The following is a 23,226-nucleotide window of genomic DNA, read 5'->3' as shown; positions in this document are numbered from 1 at the left end:
ATGAACATATGTGTAAATACGCGCCGCAATGCAGTATATTTCTGCATGAACAAGGTGTGGACAGGGCAATAATCAGCGTCTGTGCACATAGTACTGTAATTTTGCGCTCACAATGCCAGTTCTCATGCGCGTGATACTCTCTTTACATGGACTTGAATGATAACACTGTGCAACACAATTTTTGTAACAGATAAGCAGATAGGCGGCTTATAGTAACTTTAGTGTGCTGAATTCAAATATGATATCCGTTTTTCTGCCACATAAGTTTTCCAATTATGGTGAATAATGTAATCAAATTGTCGTATTGTATTTTTTGGAAATATGCCTATACAATTAATCCATTAGGCTCGCCATTAACCTTGCTCAATAAAAAAAGAGCAAACGTGATTGTGCAACTATTTCTCAATCAGTGTTACACACTGTTTGCTGAATGAACACCATAAGGGTAGGTTTATGTAACATATAGGGTATGTTTCCATGTGGCATAAACACTGCGGATCATTCACCAGTAAGTTGTAATTAATGAACTGTGTTTTTACAGAGCATTGGTTAGACTAAAGCTCCATTTACATGTCACAAATGTCTGGCAAACAATGCCTGACATTTGTCCCTGTGTTTCCTCGCTCCCATGCTGTTACACGGGAGCTATTATCACTGGCTCACTCACAGAGCTGCCAGCATGGGGGGCGGGGGGGGGGGGGGGGAGGCTGCAGGAGATTTCTCCCCTCACTCTCCCCCGCTCCTCTCCATTGACTTAACATAGAGGCCGTTGCCAAGGGTGTAATTATAGAGGATGCAGGGGATGCGGTTGCACCCGGGCCCAGGAGCCTTGGGGGGCCCATAAGGCCTCTCTTCTTCATATAGGGAGCCCAGTACTATGAATAAAGCATTATAGTTGGGGGCCCCGTTCCAGGTTTTGCATTGGGTCCCAGGAGCTTCAAGTTACGCCTCTGGCCGTTGCTATTTACACTGAGCGGTCAGCTCATCGTCCATCGTTTATGCTGCATAAACAATGGACAAAGAGCAGATCACTGATCGCTCAATGTAAATAGCAGCCATTCAGTACTGAACGTCCACTATGGGAAGTCAATGAAGAGGGGGGGGGGGGGGGGCGGGCATGAGGAGAAAATCTCCCCTAGTCTCCCAGCTGTGAGCCAGCGATACTAGCTCCTGTGCAGAAGCACGAGAGCGTGTATGTCCGGGGACAAGTGTCAGGCATCGTTTGCCTGACATTTGTCCCATCTAAATGGAGCTCTAATAAAAGAATCAAAATCGTAAAACAAAAATACATGTTTGATAGATCTGGTTTTTGCAGATGTATCGATTAGAGATGAGCGAGCACCAAAATGCTTGGGTGCTCGTTACTCGGAACGAACTTTTCGCGATGCTCGAGGGTTCGTTTCGAATAACGAACCCCATTGAAGTCAATGGGCGACCCGAGCATTTTTGTATATCGCCGATGCTCGCTAAGGTTTTCATGTGTGAAAATCTGGGCAATTCAACAAAGTGATGGGAACGACACAGCAACGGATAGGGCAGGCGAGGGGCTACGTGTTGGGCTGCATCTCAAGTTCACAGGTCCCACTATTAAGCCACAATACCGGCAAGAGTGGGGCCCCCCCCTCCCAAAAACTTTTACTTCTGAAAAGCCCTCATTAGCATGGCATACCTTTGCTAAGCACCACACTACCTCCAACAAAGCACAATCACTGCCTGCATGACACTCCACTGCCACTTCTCCTGGGTTACATGTTGCCCAACCGCCCCCCCTCCCCCCCACAGCGCACACCAAAGTGTCCCTGCGCAGCCTTCAGCTGCCCTCATGCCACACCACCCTCATGTCTATTCAGAAGTGCGTCTGCCATGAGGAGGAACCGCAGGCACACACTGCAGAGGGGTTGGCACGGCTAGGCAGCGACCCTCTTTAAAAGGGGCGGGGCGATAGCCCACAATGCTGTACAGAAGCAATGAGAAATAGAATCCTGTGCCACCGCCATCAGGAGCTGCACACGTGGGCATAGCAATGGGGAACCTATGTGCCACACACTATTCATTCTGTCAAGGTGTCTGCATGCCCCAGTCAGACTGGTAATATGCACCTTAACAGTAACCGCGTTGGTGGTAATGTGGTGGTGACTGCTGACCTAGTAGCGCGGTTGTATTTTGTTGGTTTTCGGAATGTGGCCTGGATTAAGTGGGCCGTGGCGGGGGGATGGTGGGGGGGCTCTCTTGTAGTGTCGGTAAAGGTGAAATTCTTGGACTGCCACCAGACGAACCAATGCAAAGGCATTTGCCAAGAATGTTTTCCCTGTTGGAGGAGGAGGGGGATGTTTTTGAGGCACTACGTGTCCTCTCCACGTGTCCGTGGTTATATGCACCTTAACAGTAACCGCGTTGGTGGGAAATGGCCTCGCCGCCATCATGTCTTTGGGAAGCCTCTGTTTCCATACCCCAGAGACATACCATTAGCAGGGGTATAGGCAGAGCCCATAATTCGTAACATTTCAGCCATAGCATTAGGACAGGCCCCACTAACATATCACTAGCAGCATTATAGGAGGAGCGCAGTCTTCGTTCCATGTCAGCAATAGTAGCACTCAAGACAGGCCCCAGTAACAATTCCGAAGCAGCAGTATAGCGGGAGCGCAGTCTTCGTTCCATGTCAGCAATAGTAGCACTCAAGACAGGCCCCAGTAACAATTCCGAAGCAGCAGTATAGCGGGAGCGCAGTCTTCGTTCCATGTCAGCAATAGTAACACTCAAGACAGGCCCCAGTAACAATTCCGAAGCAGCAGTATAGCGGGAGCGCAGTCTTCGTTCCATGTCAGCAATAGTAGCACTCAAGACAGGCCCCAGTAACAATTCCGAAGCAGCAGTATAGCGGGAGCGCAGTCTTCGTTCCATGTCAGCAATAGTAGCACTCAAGACAGGCCCCAGTAACAATTCTGAAGCAGCAGTATAGTGGGAGCGCAGTCTTAGTTCCATTTCAGTAGCTGCAGTATAGCCAAGGCCCAAGTTACATTTATGTAGCTAAAGTGTAGGCCAACCCCACACACACTTCTGTACCATGAGTGCAGGCGAAGAACATACAAATTGCTATGATTACACTGTAGGTGTGGGCCCCAAAAAATTGGTGTACCAACAGTACTAATGTACCTCAGTAAAAATTGGCCATGCCCAACCAAGATGGCAGGTGAAACCCATTAATCGCTTTGGTTAATGTGGCTTAAGTGGTAACTAGGCCTGGAGGCAGCCCAGTTTAACAAAAAATTGGTTCAAGTTAAAGTTTCAACGCTTTTAAGAGCATTGAAACATATAAAAATTGTTTAGAAAAATTAGATGAGTGAGCCTTGTGGCCCTAAGAAAAATTGCCCATTCAGCGTGATTACGTGAGGTTTCAGGAGGAGGAGCCGGAGGAGGAGGAGGAATATTAGACACAGATTGATGAAGCAGAAATGTCCCCGTTTTGGATGGTGAGAGAACGTAGCTTCCATCCGCGGGTGCAGCCTACGTATTGCTTACGTATCGCTGCTGTCCGCTGGTGGAGAAGAGAAGTCTGGGGAAATCCAGGCTTTGTTCATCTTGATGAGTGTAAGCCTGTCGGCACTGTCGGTTGACAGGCGGGTACGCTTATCTGTGATGATTCCCCCAGCCGCACTAAACACCCTCTCCGACAAGACGCTAGCCGCAGGACAAGCAAGCACCTCCAGGGCATACAGCGCTAGTTCAGGCCACGTGTCCAGCTTCGACACCCAGTAGTTGTAGGGGGCAGAGGCGTCACCGAGGATGGTCGTGCGATCGGCTACGTACTCCCTCACCATCCTTTTACAGTGCTCCCGCCGACTCAGCCTTGACTGGGGAGCGGTGACACAGTCTTGCTGGGGAGCCATAAAGCTGGCCAGGCCCTTAAAGACTGTTGCACTGCCTGGGCTGTACATGCTGCTCGATCTACGCACCTCCCCTGCTACCTGGCACTCGGAGCTGCGCCTTCTGCCACTACCGCTGTCGGATGGGAATTTTACCATCAGCTTGTCCGCCAGGGTCCTGTGGTATAGCAACACTCTCGAACCCCTTTCCTCTTCGGGAATGAGAGTGGGAAGGTTCTCCTTATAGCGTGGGTCGAGCAGTGTGTACACCCAGTAATCCGTAGTGGCCAGAATGCGTTGAATACGAGGGTCACGAGAAAGGCATCCTAACATGAAGTCAGCCATGTGTGCCAGGGTACCTGTACGCAACACATGGCTGTCTTCACTAGGAAGATCACTTTCAGGATCCTCCTCCTCCTCCTCCTCCTCAGGCCAATACACGCTGAAATGATGACAGGCAAGCAGCATGGGTACCGTCAGCAGTGGGCCAAGCTGTCTCTTCCCCCTCCTCCTCATCCTCCTCATGCTCCTCCTCCTCCTCCTGAACGCGCTGAGATATAGACAGGAGGGTGCTCTGACTATCCAGCGACATACTGTCTTCCACCGGCTCGGTTTCCGAGCGCAAAGCGGCTGCCTTTATGGTTTGCAGGGAAGTTCTCAAGATGCATAGCAGAGGAATGGTGACGCTAATGATTGCAGCATCGCCGCTCACCACCTGGGTAGACTGCTCAAAGTTTCGAAGGACCTGGCAGATGTCTGCCAACCAGGCCCACTCTTCTGAAAAGAATTGAGGAGGCTGACTCCCACTGCGCCGCCCATGTTGGAGTTGGTATTCCACTATAGCTCTACGCTGCTCATAGAGCCTAGCCAACATGTGGAGCGTAGAGTTCCACCGTGTGGGCACGTCGCACAGCAGTCGGTGCACTGGCAGATTAAAGCGATGTTGCAGGGTGCGCAGGGTGGCAGCGTCCGTGTGGGACTTGCCGAAATGTGCGCAGAGCCGGCGCACCTTTACGAGCAGGTCTGACAAGCGTGGGTAGCTTTTCAGAAAGCGCTGAACCACCAAATTAAAGACGTGGGCCAGGCATGGCACGTGCGTGAGGCTGCCGAGCTGCAGAGCCGCCACCAGGTTACGGCCGTTGTCACACACGACCATGCCCGGTTGGAGGCTCAGCGGCGCAAGCCAACGGTCGGTCTGCTCTGTCAGACCCTGCAGCAGTTCGTGGGCTGTGTGCCTCCTATCTCCTAAGCTGAGTAGTTTCAGCACGGTCTGCTGACGCTTGCCCACCGCTGTGCTGCCACGCCGCGCGACACCGACTGCTGGCGACGTCCTGCTGCTGCTGACACATCTAGATTGCGAGACAGAGGTTGAGGAGGAGGAGGAGGAGGAGGAGGAGGAGGGTGCTTTAGTGGAAGAAGCATACACCGCCGCAGATACCACCACCGAGCTGGGGCCCGCAATTCTGGGGGTGGGTAGGACGTGAGCGGTCCCAGGCTCTGACTCTGTCCCAGCCTCCACTAAATTCAGTATGTAGTGGCCCTGCCCGCCTGTGCTTGTCCAAGTGTCCGTAGTTAAGTGGACCTTGCCACTAACCGCATTGGTGAGGGCGCGTACAATGTTGCGGGAGACGTGGTCGTGCAGGGCTGGGACGGCACATCGGGAAAAGTAGTGGCGACTGGGAACTGAGTAGCGCGGGGCCGCCGCCGCCATCATAGCTTTGAAGGACTCCGTTTCCACAACCCTATACGGCAGCATCTCAAGGCTGATAAATTTGGCTATGTGGATGGTTAACGATTGAGCGTGCGGGTGCGTGGCAGCGTACTTGCGCTTGCGCTCCAACAGTTGCGCTAGCGACGGCTGGACGGTGCGGTGCGAGACATTGCTGGATTGGCCCGAGGACAGCGGAGGTGAGGGTGTGGGTGCAGGCCATGAGACGGTCGTGCCTGTGTCCTGAGAGGGAGGTTGGATCTCAGTGGCAGGTTGGGGCACAGGGGGAGAGGCAGCGGTGCAAACCGGAGGCGGTGAACGGCCTTCGTCCCACCTTGTGGGGTGCTTGGCCATCATATGTCTGCGCATGCTGGTGGTGGTGAGGCTGTTGGTGGTGGCTCCCCGGCTGATCTTGGCGCGACAAAGGTTGCACACCACTGTTCGTCGGTCGTCAGGCGTCTCTGTGAAAAACTGCCAGACCTTAGAGCACCTCGGCCTCTGCAGGGTGGCATGGCGCGAGGGGGCGCTTTGGGAAACACTTGGTGGATTATTCAGTCTGGCCCTGCCTCTACCCCTGGCCACCGCACTGCCTCTTGCAACCTGCCCTGCTGCTGCCCGTGCCTCCCCCTCTGAAGACCTGTCCTGTGTAGGCGTTGCACACCAGGTGGGGTCAGTCACCTCATCGTCCTGCTGCTCTTCCTCCGAATCCTCTGTGCGCTGCTCCCTCAGACTTACTGCCCTTACTACTACCTCACTGCAAGACAACTGTGTCTCATCGTCATCGTCCTCCTCACCCACTGAAAGGTCTTGAGACAGTTGCCGGAAGTCCCCAGCCTCATCCCCCGGACCCCGGGAACTTTCCAATGGTTGGGCATCAGTGACGATAAACTCCTCTGGTGGTAGAGGAACCACTGCTGCCCAATCTGAGCAGGGGCCCGAGAAAAGTTCCTGGGAGTGTTCCCGCTCCTGAGCATGTGTCATTGTAGTGGAGTGAGGAGGCTGGGAGGAAGGAGGAGCAGCAGACAGAGGATTCGGATTTGCAGCACTGGACGGCGCAGAACTGTGGGTGGATGATAGCTTGCTCGAAGCACTTTCTGCCATCCAGGACAGGACCTGCTCACACTGCTCATTTTCTAATAAAGGTCTCCCGCGTGGACCCATTAATTGGGCGATGAATGTGGGGACGCCAGAAACGTGCCTCTCTCCTAATCGCGCAGCAGTCGGCTGCGACACACCTGGATCAGGAGCTCGGCCTGTGCCCACACCCTCACTTGGCCCTCCGCGTCCTCGGCCGCGTCCACGTCCTCTAGGCCTACCCCTACCCCTCAGCATGCTGTATTACCAGTGATTTGATTTCCCAGGCAGGAAATAAATTGGCGCAAGCCTGCAGGCCAAATATAATTTTTTCGCTTTTTTGCAAAGGGAGGGCCCCACTGCGGATATTCAATGAACAATACGTTTAATAACTGTGGTGTGGCCCTGAAAAAGTGTCACACAACTTTAGTGTAGCAGCGTTATTAACTCTGGCAGAGCAGGTATTTTCCAGTCAGGAAAGACAATGGCGCAAGCCTGCAGTAAACCGTAGCTGGTTGCGTTTGATTTTTGTACGTTCTCCACGCAGCACACACGTACACGGAGACCTTAGGACTGACACAGGCAGGCCAAATATAATTTTTTCGCTTTTTTGCAAAGGAAGGTCCCTACTGCGTATATTCAATGAACAATAACTTTTATAACTGTGATGTGGCCCTGAAAAAGTGTCACACAACTTTAGTGTAGCAGAGTTATTAACTCTGGCAGAGCAGGTATTTGCCAGTCAGGAAAGACAATGGCGCAAGCCTGCAGTAAACCGTAGCTGGTTGCGTTTGATTTTTGTACGTTCTCCACGCAGCACACACGTACACGGAGACCTTAGGACTGACACAGGCAGGCCAAATATAATTTTTTCGCTTTTTTGCAAAGGGAGGTCCCTACTGCGTATATTCAATGAACAATAACTTTTATAACTGTGGTGTGGCCCTGAAAAAGTGTCACACAACTTTAGTGTAGCAGAGTTATTAACTCTGGCAGAGCAGGTATTTGCCAGTCAGGAAAGACAATGGCGCAAGCCTGCAGTAAACCGTAGCTGGTTGCGTTTGATTTTTGTACGTTCTCCACGCAGCACACACATACACGGAGACCTTAGGACTGACACAGGCAGGCCAAATATAATTTTTTCGCTGCTTTTTTGCAAAGGGAGGTCCCTACTGCGTATATTCAATGAACAATACGTTTAATAACTGTGGTGTGGCCCTGAAAAAGTGTCACACAACTTTAGTGTAGCAGAGTTATTAACTCTGGCAGAGCAGGTATTTGCCAGTCAGGAAAGAAAATGGCGCAAGCCTGCAGTAAACCGTAGCTGGTTGCGTTTGATTTTTGTACGTTCTCCACGCAGCACACACGTACACGGAGACCTTAGGACTGACACAGGCAGGCCAAATATAATTTTTTCGCTGCTTTTTTGCAAAGGGAGGTCCCTACTGCGTATATTCAATGAACAATAACTTTTATAACTGTGGTGTGGCCCTGAAAAAGTGTCACACAACTTTAGTGTAGCAGAGTTATTAACTCTGGCAGAGCAGGTATTTGCCAGTCAGGAAAGACAATGGCGCAAGCCTGCAGTAAACCGTAGCTGGTTGCATTTGATTTTTGTACGTTCTCCATGCAGCACACACGTACACGGAGACCTTAGGACTGACACAGACAGGCCAAATATAATTTTTTCGCTTTTTTGCAAAGGGAGGTCCCTACTGCGTATATTCAATGAACAATAACTTTTATAACTGTGGTGTGGCCCTGAAAAAGTGTCACACAACTTTAGTGTAGCAGAGTTATTAACTCTGGCAGAGCAGGTATTTGCCAGTCAGGAAAGACAATGGCGCAAGCCTGCAGTAAACCGTAGCTGGTTGCGTTTGATTTTTGTACGTTCTCCACGCAGCACACACGTACACGGAGACCTTAGGACTGACACAGGCAGGCCAAATATAATTTTTTCGCTTTTTTGCAAAGGGAGGTCCCTACTGCGTATATTCAATGAACAATAACTTTTATAACTGTGGTGTGGCCCTGAAAAAGTGTCACACAACTTTAGTGTAGCAGAGTTATTAACTCTGGCAGAGCAGGTATTATAGCGGTTAAATTTGGCCCTAGAAAGGACCGTTGAGGTTCTTGAAGGCTACACTCACTCCTAACACTCTCCCTGCCTAAGCACCACTTCTGTCCCTAATGCCGGGTGCAATGCTCTGCACTGCCGATTTTGAGAAAGAAAAAAAAAACCACTGCTAGCAGCAGCCTGCACACAGGTAGATGTGGCCCTAAGAAGGACCTTTGGGGTTCTTGAAGCCTACACTCACTACTAACACTCTCCCTACAGCAGCTCAGGCACCAGCAGCACTGTCCCTCAGCTAACTCACAAGGCATGTGTGGCGAGCCGCGGGAGGGGCCGACTTTTATACTCGGGTGACATCTGATCTCCCCAGCCACTCACAGCAGGGGGGTGGTATAGGGCTTGAACGTCACAGGGGGAAGTTGTAATGCCTTCCCTGTCTTTCAATTGGCCAGAAAAGCGCGCTAACGTCTCAGAGAGGAAACTGAAAGTAACCAGAACATCGCGTGGTACTCGTTACGAGTAACGAGCATCCCGAACACCCTAATATTCGCACGAATATCAAGCTCGGACGAGTACGTTCGCTCATCTCTAGTATCGATGCCAAAGTAATGCATTATTTATCGTGCACGGTGAACACTGTCTGAAAAAGAAATGCGCTTTTTGGTCATTCTGTCTCCAAAAAAAATGCAATAAAAAGTGATCAAAAAGTCGTATATATTCCAAATTAGTACTAACGCAAACTACAGGACGTCCTGCAAGAGATGAGCCCTTGCACAACTATGTGGACGGAAAAGTAAAAAACGTTCTTGTGCACAGAAGCTGGTGGCAGAAAATAACAAAAAAAATAAATAAATGTCTTTGAAAAAAAATAAAGATGGAACAGCAAAAAAAACAAAAAACAATTCATAAGTTTCGTATTGTAGTAATCGTACTACTGACCAATAGAATAAAGTTATCATGTCAATTTTGTTGCATCCGAAAGATGGTGGAATTTCAAAGTTTGTTTCATTTTACTCCACAACTTTTTAAAAGTTTTTCAGTACATTACATGGTACATTAAATAGCACCATTGAAAAATACAACTCGTCCCGCAAAAAACAAGCCCTCATACAGCGACGTTGATGGATAAATAAAGGAGTTATGATTTTTTAAAACCAAAAAAAGTTTGGTCACTAAGGGGTTAAATAACTTGAAAATGAGACGTGCTAGGTAAGTTTCAGTTTTACCAGTGTAATCAGTATGTTCTAATTTTACAGTAACTAACATATCAATTACTTTCAGTTAAGAAATTAAAAAAAAAAATTGTTGCACAGTGTTATTAAAGCCTAATAAGGGCCAGCTGTATCCTTACCTCTATGTTTTGTTTTTTTGAGCCTGCCATAAACTTCTATGGCAGCTTAGTTGCATAAAACGCTGAACTATACGTCAGGTCCTATCTTTTCACATGTGTAGAAATTGTGCATGAGAAACATGAGAACAAACTCATTGAAATCAATGGGGTCTAGTCAACGCGTTTTGTGGGTGTGAATTTCACATGTGCACATGCATCTGTTTAAGCCCTGATAGTCCGAGTTTGAAAAATCACTGTATGTTCTATTTTTGTATGATTCTTGTTCTAGATATGCCCATTATTTTCTATGGGAGCATTCAAACAATGAATCTGCAAAAAAAAAATGGAACTTCTCTAATTTCTGATGCACTTTTCTTTAATTACTGTGAAACATCTAAAGCGTTTATACATTTCCTAAATGCCAACTTGAATACTTTGAGGGTGCAGTTTTTAAAATGAGGTGATTGATTTCGTTTTTCTGATATATAGACTCTTAAAATGCACATAAGAACTGAATTGCTCCTTAAAAAAAAATCATTCTTTAGGATTTTCTAATAGTGAAAAATTATTACTAAACTTAAATACTTTGTGAAGTTGTAAAAAAAATATAATAACACTTAAAATTTACCATAATAATTTTTTAACTATTTTGTGGAGCTTGACTGTCTTAGACCCCTTGTCCACGGGCGTTGCTGTATCCTGCAGCAGAGCCGCTGCAAGGGGACCAGGAGTCGCAGACGAATCTCAGCCGGTCAGCCTAATCTGATAGATAGGCTGACCGCGGAGAACCGGGGCAATTCGCAGCATGCTGCGAATTGCCGGCTGCGAGTGGAGAATCGCAATGATTGTCCGCTCGTGGACAGGTAGCCGGCGCTTTCAGTAGCAACGCCGGAAGTGACGTCAGACGCCAGGAGCAGTGCGCCGAGACAGAGGCACGAGCGGGGGGCTGAAGGGGACATCGGAGCAGCGCAGGAGCCGATACCGGTGCCGAAGCAGGTGCGGGGGCAGTAAGGTGAGACCGAAGCAGAGCAGAGCAGTAGCCGGCGCCAAGAGGCCACCAGGAGTCCAGCGCCAGCAGCAGCGGAGGGGACCAGAACGGAGCAGCAGTGCAGCTGAGACAGGAGGGCAGAGTGAGCGGCCGCCGGGAGAGCGGGTGACGTCACCAGGATGAGTGGAGGAGCCGATAAGTATCTTTTGTGTGTGTTTGTGAGCTAAGTGTGTGTCTTCTGTGTATCTGGTGTGCCGTAGTTGTGTCTTCTGTGTGTGTGTCTGGGGGTCTAAGTGTTTGTGAGGGGGGAAATTTTTTTTTTACCGGTTGCGCATAATTGTCAGCGGGTAAGCAGTTGCGCGAGAGCGGCAGCGTGTGAGTGGTTGTACAGAGGCAGCAGCGTGTGAGCGGTTGCAGCAGCGTGTGAGCGGTTGAGCGGAGGTGTGAGCGGTTGAGCGGAGGCAGCAGCGTGTGAGCGGAGGCAGCAGCGGGTGAGCGGTTGAGCGGTTGCAGCAGCGGGTGAGCGGTTGAGCGGTTGCAGCAGCGGTTGAGCGGTTGAGCGGTTGCAGCAGCGGTTGAGCGGTTGCAGCAGCGGGTGAGCGGTTGCGCGGTTGCAGCAGCGGTTGAGCGGTTGCAGCAGCGGGTGAGCGGTTGAGCGGTTGCAGCAGCGGATGAGCGGTTGAGCGGTTACAGCAGCGGGTGAGCGGTTGCAGCAGCAGGTGAGCGGTTGCAGCAGCAGGTGAGCATGTGAGCGGTTGCAGCAGCGTGTGAGCGGTTGCAGCAGCGTGTGAGCGGTTGAGCGGAGGCGGCAGCGTGTGAGCGGAGTGTGAACAAGGCTATCTTCACTACTTCCACAAGCAAATTGTAGATCCCCATTAGGATGAGCTCCATGTCTGGCAATGTCATCTAGTGTGCTACTTGTGCAATGTATGCGGTCCTTGATCAGCCCATCGAGGGTGCATACTGTTGCGCAAGATGCGTGCACGTCGCACATTTAGAAGCCCAAATTCTGGATCTAAATGAGCAACTGGCAACACTGAGAGCCATTGACAACATGGAAAGGAGTTTGCTGCTCACTGAGCAGACACTCGCTGGGGTAGAGGCGGGGGCGGATGGTAGTACGGAAGAGCAGGGCGAGCAGGCAGTCAGCTGGGTGACAGATAGAAGGAGGCGTAGAGGGAATAGATCCAGGGAGGCTGGTCCTGAACTGGCACAGCCCAACAAGGCTGCAACGTTGGCAGATGAGGGCGATGCCATTACAGAGCCAGCACCGCTGCAGCACGACATGCCCTCTGAACGCCAGGGGGATGACTGCTCTTGTGAGACGGGGACGGGGAGTGCAGGGCAGGCTAGTCAGGTTCTAGTGGTGGGGGACTCAATTATTAGGGGGACAGAGAGGGCAATCTGCCATAAAGACCGGGATCGTCGAACGGTGTGTTGTCTTCCTGGCGCTCGAGTTCGACACATCGTGGATTGACAGATTACTGGGAGGGGCTCGTGAAGATCCAGCGGTCATGGTGCACGTTGGCACCAATGAACAAGTTAGAGGTCGATGGAGAGCCCTCAAAAATGATTTCAGGGACCTAGGGTCCAAGCTCAGGGCGAGGACCTCCAGGGTAGTTTTCCCGGAAATACTACCTGTACCTAAAGCCACACTAGAAAGGCAGCAGGATCTTAGGGAGGTAAACAAGTGGCTCCAGAGTTGGTGTAAGAAGGAGGGATTTGGGTTCCTGGAGAACTGGGCTGACTTTGCTGTCGGCTACAGGCTCTACCGTAGGGACGGCCTGCATCTCAATGGGGAGGGTGCAGCTGTGCTGGGGGATAAGATGGCTAGAAGGCTGGAAGTTTGTTTAAACTAGGGACTGGGGGGGAGGGTAAAATGAGAAATAGTGGGGTAGCCAGTGTAACTAGTGATCCGGGTCCAAGCAAAGGGAATGGGGGTCGAGCAGGGGGTGGGGTTAGTACAGCTAGAACTGATAGATCAGCCATAAGTATGAATAGCAACAAAACAAATTTAAAAAACAAAAAAAATGATATAAATTGTATGACCACGAATGCAAGAAGTCTAATTGGTAAAGTGGGTGAGCTTGAAGCGATAATGACTGATGAAAATTATGATATAGTCGGAATTACGGAAACATGGCTTGATGATAGGTGCGATTGGGCGGTGAATTTGCAGGGGTACAATCTCTTCAGAAGGGACCGAAGGAACCAGAAAGGGGGAGGGGTATGTCTGTACGTCAAATCGAACTTGAAGCCGAGGCTACGGGAGGATATAGGGGTAGGAGACGAACAGGTGGAATGTCTGTGGGTAGAAATACAGGGAGGAAAAAATAACAAAATCCTGATAGGGGTTTTCTATAGACCACCAAAAACAACAGAAGAAACTGAAAACTTACTACTAAGGCAGATAGAAGAGGTGTCAAACCGCAATGAAGTAATTATCATGGGGGACTTTAATTATCCAGATATAACATGGGAGAAGGAAACCTGCAAATCTCACAGGGGTGATAAGTTCTTGAAAGTAATTAAAGACAATTACCTGAACCAACTTGTGCAGGAACCAACAAGAGGGAGGGCAATTCTGGACCTAGTACTAACTAACAAACCGGAACGTATAAAGGGGGTGCAGGTTGAGGGGCACACTGACCACAATATAATCAACTTCCAGCTGTCAATCAATAGGGAGCCTTATCAGGGAGCGACAAAGAAACTAAACTTTAGTAAAGCAAAATTTGATGAGCTTAGAACTTCTATCGGTAACATTAATTGGGACAACATCCTCAAAAATAACGATACAGAGGACAAATGGGAAAAGTTTAAAAGGATCCTAATCACCTCATGTGAGCAGTTCATTCCCTTTAAAAATAAAAGAAACTCAACTAAAAGAAAACCAATGTGGCTCGACAAGACGGTAAGAGGGGCAATAAACGAAAAAAAGAAAGCGTTCAAACTACTAAAGCAACAAGGCAGCGAAGAACCGCTAAAATCATACAGGGAAAAAAACAAAATATGCAAAGATAAGATCAAAACTGCCAAGAAGGAAGCAGAAAGACTGATCGCCAAAGAGAGCAGAAACAACCCAAAGCTATTTTTCAACTATATTAACAGCAAAAGGATTTGCAGGGAGAGCAATGGCCCTTTAACCCCTTCATGACATGGCCTATTTTGGGCTTAAAGGGGTTGTCCCGCGCCGAAACGGGTTTTTTTTTTTTTCAACCCCCCCCCCCCCGTTCGGCGCGAGACAACCCCGATGCAGGGAGGTAAAGAAAGCTCACCGGAGCGCTTACCTGAATCCCCGCGCTCCGGTGACTTCTCTACTCACCGCTGAAGATGGCCTCTTCCTCCGTGGACCGCAGGGCTTCTGTGCGGTCCACTGCCGATTCCAGCCTCCTGATTGGCTGGAATCGGCACGTGACGGGGCGGAGCTACACGGAGCTACACGGAGCCCCATAGAAGACTGCAGAAGACCCGGACTGCGCAAGCGCGGCTAATTTGGCCATCGGAGGGCGAAAATTAGTCGGCACCATGGAGACGAGGACGCCAGCAACGGAACAGGTAAGTATAAAACTTTTTATAACTTCTGCATGGCTCATAATTAATGCACAATGTACATTACAAAGTGCATTATTATGGCCATGCAGAAGTGTACAGACCCACTTGCTGCCTCGGGACAACCCCTTTAAGGACGCAACAATTTTTGGCGGATTTTCTTCTCCGTTTATCAAAAGCCATAACTTTTTTATTTTTCCGTCGACGCGGCCGTATGAGGGCTTGTTTTTTTCGTGGCAAACTGTAGTTTTTATCGATGCCAATTTTGGGTACATAGACTATATTGTAAAATTTTTTATTTTTTTTTAATGATAGCAGAGAGAGAAAGCGCATCAATTCTGCCATAGATTTTTTTATTTTTTTTTTACACCGTTAATCATGCAGCATAAATGAGACTTTCCATTTTTTCTGCAGACCGGTACGGTTACAACGATACCAAAATTCTAACATTTTTTTTAGGTTTTCCCACTTTTCTGCAATAAAAACCCTTTTTTTTGGAAATCTTTTTTCTATTCAAAATTGCTGCATTTAAAGTCCCGTAACTTTTTTATTTTTTGATGTACAGAGCTCTATGAGGGCTTATTTTTTGCGAGACGAGCTGTAGATTTTATTGGTACCATTTTGGCGTACATACGGCTTTTTTGATCACTTTTATTGCGTTTTTAGTGAGGCAAAATGCTAAAAATGAGCATTTTGCCTCAGTTTTTTAGCTTTTTTTTAGCGTTTTTTCCCGTGCACAGTCAAAAGCATGTGCAACTTATTGTACGCATCGTTACGGACGCGACAATACAAAATATGTGGGGTTTTATTTTTTTTTTACCTTTTTTTATGCTAATCTGAGAAAAAGCATAAAAAATGGTTTTTTTACTCTTTTTTTTTTACATTTTTTTAAATTCATTTTTTAAATCTTTCTTTTTTTTACACTGTTTGTGTCCCTCTGAGGGACTTTAACCACTGCCCTGATGATCGCTGTCATAAGGCATGGCAGAGCTACTGCTCTCCCATGCCTTATCGCTCATACAGCGATCTCAGGCATTGGCAATACAGGACGCCAGTGTCTGGCGTCCTGTTGCCATGGTGACAGGCCGGGCTCTCGCGATGACATCGCGAGTTCCGGACGGAGACACAGAGGGAGCCGCGCTCCCTCTGTGAACTCTTTCCCTGCCGCGATCTACTTAGATCGCGGCAGGGAAGGGGTTAACAGTGGCGGGCGCATCTCCGATGTCTCCCCGCTGTTGCAGCGAGACGCCGGCTGTGACTGACAGCCGGCTCCCGCTGCGGGATAGCGCTGGATCATATGTGATCCCGCGCTATCTCCAGGACGTAAGTTTACGCCCTGTTGCGGGAAGTACCAGGCTACCAGGACGTAAACTTACGCCCTGCAGCGGGAAGGGGTTAAAAAATAATGCAGGAGAAATCATTGATGATGACGAAGGGAAAGCAAATCTACTAAACAGTTTCTTCTCAAGTGTATTCACAAACGAAAAGGAAATGCCACACGAGATGCAGGGGAATAAAATGAACCCCTCACAAAATATCTCATACCTAACGCAGGAGGAGGTGGGAAGCGACTAAAGAAGACTAAAATTGATAAATCGCCGGGCCCAGATGGATTACACCCAAGGATACTAAGGGAACTAAGTGACGAGATAGCTAGGCCGCTATACCTAATATTTATAGACACTATCAAGACCGGTGTAGTACCATTGGATTGGCGCATTGCCAACGTGGTTCCAATTGACAAAAAAGGGAGCAAAAGTGAGCCTGGTAACTACAGGCCAGTAAGTCTCACTTCAGTAACGGGAAAAATTTTCGAGGGGATTCTGAGAGACGCCATCGATGAGTACCTCAAGGAAAACAAGGGAATAACTCCTCACCAGCATGGATTCATGAAGGGTCGCTCATGTCAGACAAATCTGATCAGTTTCTACAATGAAGTAAGCTCTAAGCTGGACCAGGGAGAATCTATCGATCTCGTATATCTGGACTTCTCTAAAGCCTTTGACACCGTGCCACATAATAGGCTAATATACAAAATGAGACAGCTCGGATTGGGTGAAAACGTGTGTAATTGGGTAAAAAATTGGCTCAATGATAGAAAGCAGAGGGTGGTAATAAATGGTTCGTACTCTGATTGGAACACAGTCGCTAGCGGGGTGCCACAGGGTTCAGTATTAGGCCCCACTCTGTTCAACGTATTTATCAATGACCTGATAGAGGGGCTGCACAGCAAAATATCAATATTTGCAGATGACACAAAATTATACAATATAATTAATGCAACGGAGGACAATGCACGGCTACAAACGGACCTGGACAAGCTGGGGGCTTGGGCAGAAAAATGGCAAATGAAGTTCAATGTTGAAAAATGTAAGACTATGCACATGGGCAGCAAGAATGGATGTTACCAATATACACTTAATGGGGCACTGCTAGGGAAAAGTGATATGGAAAAGGATCTGGGGGTACTAGTGGATAGTAGACTAAACTGGAGTAACCAATGTCAGTCAGCTGCTGCAAAGGCAAATAAAGTCTTGGGGTGCATTAGAAGAGGTATAGGGGCGAAGGACGAGAACATTATCCTTCCACTATATAAGGCACTAGTCAGGACCCACATGGAATACTGCGTACAGTTCTGGTCACCGGTGCTCAGGAAAGATGTTACGGTACTGGAGGGGATTCAAAGAAGGGCAACTAAACTAATACATGGAATGAGGGGACTGGAATACCCAGAGAGGCTATCAAAAATTGGGATTATTTACCCTGGAGAAAAAACGGCTAAGGGGTGATCAAATAATTATGTATAAATACATGAGGGGACAATATACAAGCATCTCTCCCAGGATCTGTTTATACCCAGGACTACGACGGTAACAAGAGGACATCCGCTACGATTAGAGGAAAGTAGGTTTCATCACCAACATAGAAAGGGGTTCTTTACTGTAAGAGCAGTTAGACTGTGGAACTCTCTGCCGGAGGAAGTGGTGATGGCAAAATCCATAGAGGAGTTTAAAAGGGGACTTGATGTCTTTCTGGAGAGGAAGGACATCTATATATATAAAGACGAAAGCCCTCACTGACTCACTGACTGACTCACTGACTGACTGACTCACTGACTGACTCACTGACTGACTGACTCACTGACTGACTGACTGACTGACTCACTGACTGACTGACTCGCCAAAAGTTCTCCAACTTCCCGATGTCGTAGAAACATGAATTTTGGCGCAAGCATAGATTATCTCCAAAATAGGAAAAGTAATTGGGTCCCAACTCGATTATTCAATTCTAGCGCAAAAGAATTGGCGTCGAAATTTAACGTACATAATCTAAATCTCTCAGTTCCCAATGTCATAAAAACTTCAAATTTGGCAGGAGCATTGATTATGTCATAAAAAGGAAAAGCTAATGGGTCCCAACTCGATTATTCAATTCTATGCGCAAAAGAATTAGCGTCCAAATTTTACGTACGGAATCTAATTTTCTCACTTTCCGGTGTCATAGAAACGTGAAATTTGGCACGAGCATTGATTATGTCAGAAATAGGAAAAGTTCATAGGTCCCAACTGCATTATTCAATTCTAGCGCAAAAGAATTGGCGTCGAAATTTTACGCGCGGAATGTAATTTTCTCACTTTCCGGTGTCATAGAAACGGGAAATTTGGCACGAGCATTGATTATGTCATAAATAGGAAAAGCTAATGGGTCCCAACTCGATTATTCAATTCTATGCGCAAAAGAATTAGCGTCCAAATTTTACGTGCGGAATGTAATTTTCTCACTTTCCGGTGTCATAGAAACGGGAAATTTGGCACGAGCATTGATTATGTCATAAATAGGAAAAGCTAATGGGTCCCAACTCGATTATTCAATTCTAGCGCAAAAGAATTGGCGTCGAAATTTTACGTGCGGAATGTAATTTTTTCACTTTCTGGTGTCAAAGAAACGTGAAATTTGGCACAAGCATTGATTATGTCATAAATAGGAAAAGCTAATGGGTCCCAACTCGATTATTCAATTCTATGCGCAAAAGAATTAGCGTCCAAATTTTACGTGCGGAATGTAATTTTCTCACTTTCCGGTGTCATAGAAACGGGAAATTTGGCACGAGCATTGATTATGTCATAAATAGGAAAAGCTAATGGGTCCCAACTCGATTATTCAATTCTATGCGCAAAAGAATTAGCGTCCAAATTTTACGTGCGGAATGTAATTTTCTCACTTTCCGGTGTCATAGAAACGGGAAATTTGGCACGAGCATTGATTATGTCATAAATAGGAAAAGCTAATGGGTCCCAACTCGATTATTCAATTCTATGCGCAAAAGAATTAGCGTCCAAATTTTACGTACATAATCTAAATCTCTCACTTCCCAATGTCATAGAAACATGAAATTTGGCACGAGCATTGATTGTGTCATAAATAGGAAAAACTAATGGGTCCCAACTCCATTATTCAATTTTATGCGCAAAAGAATTAGCGTCCAAATTTTACATGCGGAATGTAATTTTCTCACTTTCCAGTGTCATAGAAACGGGAAATTTGGCACGAGCATTGATTATGTCATAAATATGAAAAGCTAATGGGTCCCAACTCGATTATTCAATTCTAGCGCAAAAGAATTGGCGTTGAAATTTTACATGCGGAATGTAATTTTTTCACTTTCCGGTGTCATAGAAAGGGGAAATTTGGCACGAGCATTGATTATGTCATAAATAGGAAAAGCTAATGGGTCCCAACTCGATTATTCAATTCTATGCGCAAAAGAATTAGCATCCAAATTTTACGTACATAATCTAAATCTCTCACTTCCCAATGTCATAGAAACATGAAATTTGGCACGAGCATTGATTGTGTCATAAATATGAAAAGTTAATGGATCCCAACTCGATTATTCAATTCTAAGCGCAAAAGAATTAGTGTCCAAATTTTATGTATGTAATCTAATTCTCTCACTTCCTGATGTCATTTTATATAAAGGAAGCGTCGCATGGTTACCTCCACGTGGTGTTTTCTGGGTAACGCAGAGAACTATGCAAAATGGTGAACATATCTTTTTCCTCAGTATCTCTAAAGTAACCATGACTTCATAAGATTTTCCATGCGAACACCAGATAAACACCAGTACCAAATTAACTCGGGTGAAGCCGGGTATATCAGCTAGTTATCTATATATATATAAAGCTGAAAGCCCTCACTGACTGACTGACTGACTGACTGACTCGCCAAAAGTTCTCCAACTTCCCGATGTCGTAGAAACATGAAATTTGGCGCAAGCATAGATTATCTCCAAAATAGGAAAAGAAATTGGGTCCCAACTCGATTATTCAATTTTAGCGCAAAAGAATTGGCGTTGAAATTTAACGTACATAATCTAAATCACTCACTTCCCAATGTCATAGAAACGGGAAATTTGGCACGAGCATTGATTGTGTCATAAATAGGAAAAGCTAATGGGTCCCAACTCGATTATTCAATTCTATGCGCAAAAGAATTAGCGTCCAAATTTTACGTGCAGAATGTAATTTTCTCACTTGCCGGTGTCATAGAAACGGGAAATTTGGCATGAGCATTGATTATGTCATAAATAGGAAAAGCGAATGGGTCCCAACTCGATTATTCAATTCTAGCGCAAAAGAATTGGCGTCGAAATTTTACGTGCGGAATGTAATTTCTTTACTTTCCAGTGTTATAGAAACAGGAAATTTGGCACAAGCATTGATTATGTCATAAATAGTAAAAGCTTATGGGTCCCAACTCCATTATTCAATTCTATGCGCAAAAGAATTAGCGTCCAAATTTTACGTGCGGAATGTAATTTTCTCACTTTCCGGTGTCATAGAAATGGGAAATTTGGCACGAGCATTGATTATGTCATAAATAGGAAAAGCTAATGGGTCCCAACTCCATTATTCAATTCTATGCGCAAAAGAATTAGCGTCCAAATTTTACGTGCGGTATATAATTTTCTCACTTTCCGGTGTCATAGAAACGGGAAATTTGGCACGAGCATTGATTATGTCATAAATAGGAAAAGCTAATGGGTCCCAACTCCATTATTCAATTCTATGCGCAAAAGAATTAGCGTCCAAATTTTACGTACATAATCCAAATCTCTCACTTCCCAATGTTATAGAAACATGAAATTTGGCACAAGCATTGATTGTGTCATAAATATGAAAAGTTAATGGGTCCCAACTCGATTATTCAATTCTAAGCACAAAAGAATTAGTGTCCAAATTTTATGTACGTAATCTAATTCTCTCACTTCCTGATGTCATTTTATATGAAGGAAACGTCGCATGGTTACCTCCACGTGGTGTTTCCTGGGTAACGCAGAGAACTATGCAAAATGGTGAACATATGTTTTTCCTCAGTATCTCTGAAGTAACCACGACTTCATAAGATTTTCCGTGTGAACACCAGATAAACACCAGTACCAAATTAACTCGGGCGAAGCCGGGTATATCAGCTAGTAGGATATAAATCTTAGGTTAATTGTCAATCCGGGTATATAGGCAGGTAGGAACTATTAGGGGTTGATCCAGGGAACAGTCTGATTGCCATTAGGGAGTCGGGAAGGAATTTTTTCCCCAAAAGGGCTAATTGGCTTCTGCCCTTGGGGTTTTTTGCTTTCCTCTGGATCAACACAGGAGGATAGACAGGCCGGACTAGATGGACATTGTCTTCATTCAGCCTTACATACTATGTTACTATGTAACGCTATGGAAAGCTTCAGACGGCGTGATTCGCTGGCGATTTACCACCAGCAAAATCACGCCCGTGGACAGGGGGCCTTACAAGGAGAAAAACTCTGTTTGAACTTTGCAAATTTTTCCAAAATTTTGTTATTTTTTTAATTTATAAAAACCATATTTATTGATGAGAAATTACCACTAACATAAACTACAATATGTCATGAAAAAAACCCTGAGAATCTCGTTGATAAGTAAAAACATTCAATAGTTATTACCACAATTAGGCCGCCTGCAGACGGCCAGGTTGGATCCCGCTGCGAGAATTCTTGCAGCGGGACCTGACCCGAGCCCCTGCAGGGACCACTGCGGCGCTCACCTCTCCTGCGGTTCCGGCTCTTTGATGTGCCAGCGCATGCACAGAGCGGAGCCGGCGGCCAGGGAGTGACATTTCTCTGCGGGGCTCTGTGAGACCCGCACAGAAATAGAGCATGCCGCAATCCTAGGCAGACGGCCACGATTTGTCCGCGTGAAAACACACGCGAACAAATCGTGGCCGTCTGCCTAGGATTGCGTTTTCTAACGCAATCCTATGGCAGCTTCCACAGGCAGAAATTCTGCGGTAAATCCTGCCGCAGAATTTCCACCCGTGTGCAGGGGGCCTAAGTGACAGATTTGAAGAATAAAGCTTGGTCTTTGGCAGTTTATAGTTTGACAATTCATGATTCCATACATGGCAATCAGGTAGGACCTCGAGAGCTGTCAACCACCTGTCAATTATTCAAACAATCTATCACCCTCGATCTGTCATACTTACTCTGTAAATAGACTCCAGATGTAATTTGTAAAATCCTTGGCAATGACGAAACGGGTATTGATGCAATAAAATCGGTCAGTGGCACAGCGTTTTCCAGATTCTCCATGATGTATGTGCAGGGCAATGGATTATATGTCTTGGTAATTACATGAGCTCCTCACTGACTGCAGCAACAAATGTATGGTGACTCAAAGCCTAGATACTCAGCATTTCCTGTCCACATCACATCCTAATACTAGACAAACTGAAACCAAATGAGGAACTGTTTAGTCCTGCCAGTTTGGTAAATAAAAATATTAACAACACCCTTCCAACCCAGATCCATTGTGGGTTATATCTGCTGATTTGAAGATCTCTGAATATTTCCACAAAATATATGATCATACTTTACAAATTAGGTTTAGTTTAGTTTTATCAACGACATAGCCATAATAAAATTTGGTTTCTTTTGTAGGACTAGTTGTAATTTTTAATGGCGTTACTTAATGCATCATATAATGTATTGAAAACAACAATTGCACAATCATTTGGGATGGGCTTTTGGTTTCATTTTTACAGCTGTTCACTGTGTACTAAAAATGGCATGTTAACTTTAACTGTTTTTAACTGACCCACAGAGTAAAGAAATACCAAATTCAAATACTTTTTCTTATGTTTTACTACTTTTACAGAATAAAAAAATTTATTTTGTGTTGCCATATATTGAGATCCATAACTCCCTTAACCCTTTAGTGACCGCCCCATAGTGTTTTTACGTCCTAGCTTTGTGGGCTTTAATCCCCAGGGCCGTAAAAACACGCTCACCCTGGGGATTAAAGCCGCGGGGGCTGTGGATGTGACAGCTCCATGCTGTCGACTGCCTGGAGCTGTCATGGGGGTCCGCGATATGCGACCTCCGGTCAGGCAATCACCGTTATCCAATGGGTAACAGCGATCGCATGAAAGTTAAATAAAAAGAGGAAAAAAAGTTTATGTTTCAGCTCCCCTCATGGATCGGATCCATGAGGAAAGCTGTAACAACTCACCTCCATCCTCCGTGATGTACCGCAATGTTCTCTGTCTTTCCAGGACCTGACGCCGTCTTCTGCGCAGAAGGCCGGCAGCCCGGGAGATTTAAAATCT

General features: G+C 46.5%; 1 protein-coding gene across 1 annotated transcript in view; it reads right to left on the bottom strand.

The window, feature by feature from the left end:
• The window catches only part of THEMIS2 (thymocyte selection associated family member 2), a 55,728-nt gene extending 33,401 nt beyond the window's left edge, over nt 1–22,327 (bottom strand). The window contains exon 1 of the mRNA XM_066573536.1: nt 22,105–22,327. Coding sequence (XP_066429633.1) covers nt 22,105–22,210 — 106 coding nt within the window. The 5' untranslated portion in view covers nt 22,211–22,327. The remainder of the gene's footprint in view (nt 1–22,104) is intronic.
• Nucleotides 22,328–23,226: the final 899 nt, after the last annotated feature.

This window comes from Eleutherodactylus coqui, chromosome 1 (genome assembly GCF_035609145.1).
Source record: "Eleutherodactylus coqui strain aEleCoq1 chromosome 1, aEleCoq1.hap1, whole genome shotgun sequence".
Lineage (NCBI taxonomy): Eukaryota > Metazoa > Chordata > Amphibia > Anura > Eleutherodactylidae > Eleutherodactylus > Eleutherodactylus coqui.
This window is presented reverse-complemented; position numbering and strand designations above follow the sequence as displayed.